The sequence below is a fragment of the Anoplolepis gracilipes genome, chromosome 16, assembly GCF_047496725.1.
Source record: "Anoplolepis gracilipes chromosome 16, ASM4749672v1, whole genome shotgun sequence".
NCBI classification, from domain to species: Eukaryota; Metazoa; Arthropoda; class Insecta; order Hymenoptera; family Formicidae; genus Anoplolepis; species Anoplolepis gracilipes.
Window position 1 is genome coordinate 2584037 of NC_132985.1, and position 9314 is coordinate 2593350.

Genomic DNA, 9314 nt, shown 5'->3' on the forward strand with positions numbered 1-9314 from the left:
TAGGACTAATTAAATAACAGTGCGAAGTAAGCGATACAATACAAAATCGATTATTAAGTGTGGCAGAAGGAAATTTGTCAATATCCCCCATCTTTCGAGTTTCAGTGCATAAAATATTTACCGGTATTAAAATTTATACAAAATTTAACAAGTATATTTTTTTAAATATGGGCAAGCAAAATCGAAATTTTATGGATGAAATGTATAATATTTTATGCGAAATAGACAGCTTGTAAGTAATACATTTGCAATTTCTACTGATATATAGTTTGTTGAAATTTATTAATAGAATGTTTGCTTAAATGAGTATTCGAATAGATATTCACAAAATGTTCTTTCTGTTCACCAGAAAACCCGAGCCCGAGATATGTAACATTAGCTGTCCCCCTTTCGGATGTCCCATAGGACCCTGTCCGTGGATGTGCTGTTCAAAAGGAATCTGTAATCCTTATTGCGTGTCGAAGATGCCATGCAATCCTTCACCTCGCTACGTGCCATGTTTAAAGGACTATGCACATAATGCGAATTGTTTGTCGCATTCCTGCGGTTCTTCATCAATAAACATAAATCGACAAAATTTAAACTGTACCAAATGGTGCTGATTCTAATTTCATCCATCTCTGTCAACCAGAATGTCAACAAAACCCTTGTCCACCACTTTATAAACTTATTATATCAATTGTATCACCTTATTGCACTGTAAAATCATCAATTTGAAACGCGTAATAAAATGAAAATAATATCTGTTGATTATAATACAAATAAAATACTTCTCATTTCATTAAATAAATTGAAATATAAAGAATCCAAAATACTTTAGAAAATTACATTTATTATACATTTTTATAACTTTTTAGCGTAATTGCATTTTTTATTACAATTTGCGTTTTATTATATCTCTACCGTTTTAATACTATTGAAAATAATCATATTCCATATAAATCTATAAAAGCAAAGCTTATATGTACATATGTACATATTTCGATTACACACTTTTATATATACTTCTATACACACACATATATATGTATATATTTTTTTTCTCTCTACATACAATATATATGTATATAAAAGTCTGTGATTTCGATATATTTATATTTCTTGAAATATATTATTTTTTCTATGGCTGACCAGATAATCAAATCGACAAATCGATTTTAGACATCAGATGCAAAAGTATATTCTACTATTTTCAATGCGTATCTATCTTGATTAATAATAACTGATTATTTTAATTAGCAATCAATAAAATCTTTATCAAGAGAAAAGAGAGAGAGAGAGAGAGAGAGAGAGAGAGAGAGAGAGAGAGAGAGGGGTAATATTTTTATTAAGAGAAAAGAGAGAGAGGTAATAATCAGTTTTCATAGAATATTAAAATAAAGAATGGAAGAGAAGAGAAGTCTGACTACATGTTATCCAACCATACACAATTCTGTGAAAATATTTGTGGCTTTAACCGGTATAAAATCATATGATCAGAGAGAGCAAGAAGTTAGTTTCAAATGTAGAATAGTTTATATGTAGAGAGAGTCTCATATCTGCAACGTTAATCAATTTCATTAATTTTCTTGCAGTATGATATGATTCCCTCGGAATACATCAAACAGATGCTGATGAGTACTCAGGAGAGGGTCGATTATTTACTGAAACCAGGTCGCAGTATAAATGTACGGCCTTTGTACGACAATTGCGAAAGCCAATGCTTTATGGTTACACCCCGCATTGTTCTCTTTCAACAATTCGTTCCCGGCAATGTATACAATACGATGCTCACAATTCGAAACGTGACAAATGTAAAAGAGTCTCTTCTACTTTAAAATTTTAATACACACTACATAATTCAAATCATGTGTATTATACTTCGAGTAATACAAAATTCACAAGTTTAACCCCGAATTCCCCTTTTTAAATGTCACATCGCAGATGTCACGACACCTAAAGATCTCGCGCAACCTCAATCCTTTCTTTTCCGTGGAATATCACGGGTCGAATTACAGCACTATGGTAGCTCCAGGACTCGTTCACGTTTACAACGTCAGATTTAATCCGACAGAGAAGCGAGACTACGAGTATCGTCTTGAGTTTGTCAACGATGCCGAAATTTTCATGGTACCAATAATCGGTGAGGAAGTAAATTATATTTATTATACGTATAAAATTATTATATATACAGTGTAATTATTGTAATTATATACAGTCACGTAACACGGAATAATATAGGTCAAATTAATACTGTTCCAGCTATCGGCCCGAGACCTATTCTAGATATCCCCGATCGAATCGAAATACCAGCCACCGCGGTAAAAATTCCATCCTCGAAAACTATTTTGGTACGCAACGTAGGAGATATGCCGGCAATCTTTAATTTTGGCTCAGATAAGTATGTTATATTTGATTAAACAATTTTATAATCAAGTTTTATATATGAGTTATTTATGAATTTATAAATAATATATAAAATAAAAGGATTTTTAAAAAATATCTTAAACAAAATTATAATTACGCATGAAAGGGTGATTTACATATATTTATGTGATCTATTTATAAGTAATTTAGATTTGAATCCATATATAATGTACAAATGTATTACATTTCAGTCCAAGTTTCTTCGTCGAACCGTCAAAAGGTATATTAGAGGAAGAAGAAACAATGCAACTTACCGCGAACTTTTTATCCGAAAAATCTGGCGAATTCAAAGCAAATCTTTTTCTTAATTATGAATCAGGTATTAACAAGCAATTAATTATGTAAAAAAAAGAATTAATATTATATTTAACAATAGTATAATTTTATGTGTTAAAAAAATTAATTTTTGCATCAAAAAATATGAATTTATGTAACGCATCTATTGCAGGAGAGAAGCTTTCTTTAACATTACAGAGCTTAGCGGTAAACTGCACAATTCGATTTGATAGAGGTAGTATCAGAATGGAAGACACTTATTTAGGTTTGTCGAGAAGTAAGATTTTGACGATTCACAATAGAAGTGACTATGTCGTGAAATTCCAATGGATGCGTTTCAAAGACAAGAATACCGATATACAACGAAAGGAAGAGTAGGCATAAACAATTATTTTTCCGCATAAAGTTTTTTATATTTATCCATTTTCGCGATTTCTCGATTTTTCTTGGCAGATACAAAACGTTATTTCAACTAGTACGCAATGTGGAAATGGTACGTTGTGTCAGTCTCGTTCATTACAATATTTGCCTGCCAGATATTCACGAGCTTATCTGCCAGAGGATTTATACGGACGAGATTGCTTCCTTGATGAATGAGAATTTCTACTACAACCATATGTCTTTCCTTCTTATGCCTAAGGTGATCTTTTGTGTGATAATTTTCGCAGCTCTTGCAATTTAATAACGTTATATATTCTAATTATATGATAATTCTTTTGCTTATTTTTTGTTTACTTATTATTACTAATTTTATTAAAAATACATGCTACAAACATTTTTAATTTTTTTAAACAATTATAAATTTCGTTTTTTATTTCTTAAAGTTAATTTAAATTATCTTTAAAATAAGGTACAATATTTTCTATTTAATGTTTTTAACTAACATTTATTTTAAAATATTCAAATAAGAGAAATATTTAAAGAAATATTAAGATTCTAGAGAGAATATTATAATTTTAAATTTAGTCACGTCTGGTTTTAATATCTTTTTCAATGTGTGTGTTCTAATGTACTTTTCAGAAAGGTGAAATTTGGCCTCAATCTTCCGCAGATATTACGGTGTTTTTTCGCGCTATGGAAGTAGGCGAAATATCGAGCGTTGCTTATCTTGAAGTCACAGGTCGCGAGGACAGAATAGCCCTGAGGTTATAAAAAAACTAGTAACATTATTTTTAGAAACTTTTTGTCTTAGAATTTTCTCGCTAATTTTTCGTTTAAACGATAGTCTCCACGGAACAGGCAAAGGACCAGTTTTCCAACTCAATGTGATCACTATCGACGTTAAGAATATTTTCCTGTGTTCCGTGCATAATTACGAGGTAAGCCCAATAAATTTATTTGCATATTAAAAAAATTGTAAACATTAATAGAAACTTTATAAAAAATATGTTCTTATTAAATTTTGAATATATTAGAACCGATTATTTCTAAAGTTATTTATCGAAAATTTATTAATATTAGTATTATTAGAAATTTTTTTTTCTATTTATAGAGATGCATATAAATACACTGCATCATAAATTATACAAACTTGAATTCTTTTTATTCCAGATTGTAGCGGCAAATAAAGGGTATATTTGTGGTACGTTGATTTATAAACCAAAACCAACAGATTTTGGCGGCACTATTAATATTACTCCATGCGCTCTAATATTAAAACCAGACGAGTATAAATCATTTAATTTATCATTTTCTTCAAATCGAAAAGGAGATTTCATAGAGCGAATCGACTTTGTCGTTAAAGAGAGTTTGGAAGTATTATCTTTTCATATCAAGTACGATATTTACTTTAGATAATTGTTACAAAATCAAAAATTTATATTTTTCTATCTAATTTCTATCTAATTTTAAACATTATGTAATGTAGGATTGTATGTGTGTGAGTGTGATGTTATCTTAATTTATTAGAAAAAAATCTCCAATTATATCTTTTTTGTTTATAACTATATATAGTATACATATATAGTATCGTAAAATATTTTTTTTTATATTAAATATACCTCTTATAATAATTTTAATTTTAATATTGCACATTACATAAGTTTATTTTTTATAACATATTATATTAAATTTTAATATACAGTTTGTAATAAATGTTAATATCTAAATTTTTTATTTATAGAGGATGTATCGTATGCCCAACATTACATTTTGACAGAAGTAGTCTTGATTTTGGTACAATTGCCCTAGGTATGCTTGTCAGAATTGATACAGTTCAATTAAAAAAAACTGCAGTTTCATGCATGTATTTGCAGGGTTTAGCAAAAAACAAGAAGTAAATCTTCGTAATTTATCCTTGGTTCCGGTTTCGTTTAGTATAATAGTGATGGAAGATGGAGATCAGACACCTTTGACTTACGAAGAGTTTGCCATATGTGAAGTGAAACCAAGTTTTCCAACTAATCCTTGCGAGTTTACAATTATTCCACAGAAAGGAGTGGTGCAGGCGCACAGTTCGCTCAAACTAAAGGTAAAATGAATAACGTTTTCGAATATATGTAGCTTATAACGATTTGCAAGTGAGAGGTTAATTTCTCTACTTATCAATTTCAAATATATAGCTTATAACAATTTGCAAATAAAAAGCTAATTAACTAATATTATCTTCCTTAATTATTTTTTAATTCTTTCTACGTTAAATAATAAACATAGAGTATTTTATGACTCTATATTAAAATATAGGTAATATATACAGCAAACATAGTTCGAAGTGGACGCTCGAATATTCGAGTCGACATGTGGGATTCGGATTCAGATCCAGTAATATTACCGATCTCGTTTCATGGTGCTGTTCCTTCTCTATCGATTAAACCTTCGGAAATTTCTATTAGATTTTCTTTCATTAATTTCCCTTATACTCGTTCTATTAACATAGAGAATAATTCTGATTTGGATGGATATTTCTATATAATACCACAAGCGGTAATTGTTAAGCTAATTTCGGAAACTAAACTCAGCTACAATACATCACTTAATTTAGTATACAAAGAACATGTTATTAAATAATGCAACTATATTAAGCTAACTGTAATAATTTTGTTCTTTAGATATCCGAGAATATACCTATAGTATATTCATTGTCGTGCTACCAAGGTTTTTTGAAAGCACGACAATCGAAAACAATCGACACCATTATTATCACTAAAGTTCTGGGCAAACAAACAACTACATTAAAGTATAATAATCAATATAATAATTATTGAAATAAAAATTTTAAAAATTAAAAAGAATAATTTCTTATCTTCTAATTAAAAAAAATAAGAAAAATAATTCTGAATTTTTTACTTTCATGTATTCTAATTTCTCATGGAAAAACTTTATTGTACCTTTTTTATTTCAGTATGCTGACAATGGGTGAGGAGATTCCAGTTACAGCTTGTACGATTATGTGTAGTGGTCAGGGACCAGTAATATCCGCGGAACCCACTTGTCTCAATTTTGAAGAGATACAAGTGCTCCAAAATAAAATCATGAATTTTCGCATAATTAACGACTCACCAATACCAGCGCAATTCAAATTAACATCAGTAAATATTTTCCGAATAAATTGCTTTAAATAATGAATTTACATAATATACAAAAAAAATACAAGAAAAGTTACATTCCAAAATTATCTTCTTCTTCTTATTACTTAGCGTAAAAAAACATCACTATGGCTTGTTGAGCCAGCCTCTGGTGAAATTGGGCCGAATGGATTTATAGAGATTGAAGTGAAAATATTTTTATGCGACACTGGTAAATATAGTGACAATATAATCGTGCATGTTATCAACAGTCGATCAATTCTCGTTAATGTGGTTGCGACTGGAATCGGTTGTAGTGTTGTTTTTGAGCCATTGATATTTCCAATATTTGACATGGGTTTTCTCTTTAGGTAAATATTAATATTGAGATAATGTTAACTAATTTTAATGATCAAGAAATAGCAAGAATTATTTGTTAATATTTATCACTTTAATATTAAGTATATTATATTTTTGATAATTTAATAATTATTTAATAATTTTAACAGCCATCAAAACCAAAGTCTACCAATAACAATGAAGAATTTTGGCACGCGTCCTTACCAAATAATATGGTCAAACGAGCCAGAAGTGCGCATTCAAAGAAGTCAAGAATGGCTAACTGGGTAATTATATAATCTTTATTATCAATTCATAATTTTGTCAAAGTGCCAAAAATTATATTTTATAGGAAATTTCAAATTGAACCACTCATCGTAGAGATTCCAGCGAATGATTCTAATGTAGTTCAATGCAAAATATGTTGGGACGTGTAAGTTCTGATTAAACTTTATATGTATTTCTTCATTATAAAATATTTAGATTAATTAAATTATAATTTAAGAGGCTCTGTATTATTAATAATAAATTGAGAGATAAAAAGGCAATAGGAGCCAAGCTCGGTAATTGAGGAGCAATTTCTTATTTCAAGAACACTTTAATTGACAATAATGATTCTAAATTAAAAACATCATTGAAATTGCATCCGTGTGTTATTATTTAATTAAATTAATTAAAATTAAAAAATTATAATGTTTTTACAATTTTTAATGTTAATATTATATATAAAAATGTCTTTTTTATATTAAAGCAATGAGATTTTGACTGAAGAATGGTACGTATTCGCGCAGATTTCTGGACAAGGAAAGCGAGAATTGATTGGAACTTCTGTATTTAAAGCCACTTTTACGGAGCCACGAATCGCTTTCAACAAGAGAGAGTTAATATTTCGCATTGATATATGCCCCGAGGGAGAAGACTTGCAACAGACAGGTAGAAAATTGTAATATAGTACTGTATGTTCAAAATTATTTTAACGAGATGAATTATACGAAAAAATTATGAAATTAGTATTTCATATTCATAAAGCATAAATAACTATAAAATACTTTGATGTTAAGGTTTATTTTATGTAAAAATAAAATTTTATACAATTTAAATTTAGGTATAATTTTATATATATATAAAAGACATTTTTATGTTAAATAAAATAATAATAGTTTTTAATTTGCTGTTTTTTTTTAGACGAACTAGTCGTTACGAATCAATCACGATTAAATTTAAACGTTCTATTATACGTTGATTCTCCCTTTTATTTAATAATCGATGAGAAAAAGTTTGTACGTAAAAGAAAAATTATTCTAATGGATGGAAGCACTATGTCGATTCCGGTGAAATTTTTGCCAAATATAAATCTCGATAAACCTTATTCGCGGAATTATAGCAGTACGCTTTGGTTGGAATATGATGAACATCCTAATAAGGTACGTGGAAATATTCATTATTAATATATGTACATAAATCAGTTTTATATATGCACAAAATTTAATTATTTTTTTTAGGACAAAATTCAATGTAAAGGTGCTACAAATTTCCCAAATATTAAATTACTTTACAAAGATTTAATTATCAATTGTGTTTTGGGTTCAAGTGTTCAAAAAAGTTTGAGAATAACTAATAATGGACCTGTCCCAGTAGTATACAAGTTTCTATGGGCTGGAGAAAGTATTGAAATTCAACGAAAGGTATGTGACATTGGAGTAAATTTTTATAAAACTATAATTATTTATATCAGGGTGTCTACTTAAATCTTGTAAAAAAATTCCCTGAAAATTCCCTTATTTTCCAGATATTTTTGTTCAAAATTCCGGCTAAAATGAATATTTTTAAGACTTTTTATTTTCAATAACTACTTATATAATTGCTTATATAATCTTGAATAAGTGGCAACATAATTTTACATATGCATATACTTTTTTCAATAGGAATTTACAGATGATTTAAAACTGGATATTGATGTACAAAGCAAATTTAATCATCATTTCTGTGAAGTTAAAAAGAATTTGGAAATTCAGGAAAATGGAAGTGAATCTACAAAGACGGATTTATCAACGTCATATGGTATGTATATATCCATAACTCTTTAACATGCAAAATTGCGAGAGCACTAGTTTATTTATAATTTTGCTTCATTTAATTCATCATTACACGGAAACAAAATCATACGCAGCACTTGACACGCATACGAACCTTTATTAAATGTCACACAGGTAATTTGATCAAGCACCGGCTACTCTAACGAAAGTTGATCTATATTCTACTTTAATATATAACAGAAAATAGTGTTTAAAATAATTAATAATATGTAAAAAATTAGTTTACGAACTTTTATATTTGCCAGGTAAATATATTATCTGTATATATTTTTATCAGAACTGCAAAAGTGGGAATCGGAGAATTTACTAATGGAAGTTCATTCTGAAACGTTAGATGAAAAACTCGAAAAATTGAGAAATATTTTTTCGACGACAGAGATATCTTGTTTACCGTGTTTAGATGATCCAAAGATACTTACTCTGATAGATCCCAGTCTCGAACTATCTTCAAACGAGTTACTCGACGATGTTTGTTTCTTTCTTTTTATTTATTCTCCAATTAATTTTCACTTTACAAATATTATATAATATTCTGATAAATCATTATTATATTAAATAGCATTAATTTCGCAAAATAATATGTCATCTAGATACTTGATATTGTTCCGCACGAAGGCACTCTTGTTCCATACTCTTCGAAATATGTGCACTTTATCTTTCATGGCTATCAGCCTATGCAGATCAAAGTCGTTGC

At 28.7% G+C, this 9314-nt stretch overlaps 1 protein-coding gene across 1 annotated transcript; it reads left to right on the plus strand.

The window, feature by feature from the left end:
• The first annotated feature begins 1383 nt into the window (after positions 1–1383).
• On the plus strand, positions 1384–6560 carry LOC140674623 (hydrocephalus-inducing protein-like). Its single transcript, XM_072908294.1, has 16 exons — positions 1384–1491; positions 1575–1793; positions 1924–2122; positions 2242–2380; positions 2598–2725; positions 2855–3056; positions 3136–3322; positions 3703–3827; positions 3908–4001; positions 4234–4457; positions 4805–4872; positions 4938–5152; positions 5365–5604; positions 5730–5857; positions 6023–6209; positions 6318–6560. The coding sequence occupies exons 1-16, from the start codon at positions 1384–1386 to the stop codon at positions 6558–6560; spliced, it is 2706 nt and encodes a 901-aa protein (XP_072764395.1).
• The last annotated feature ends 2754 nt before the right edge of the window (positions 6561–9314 follow it).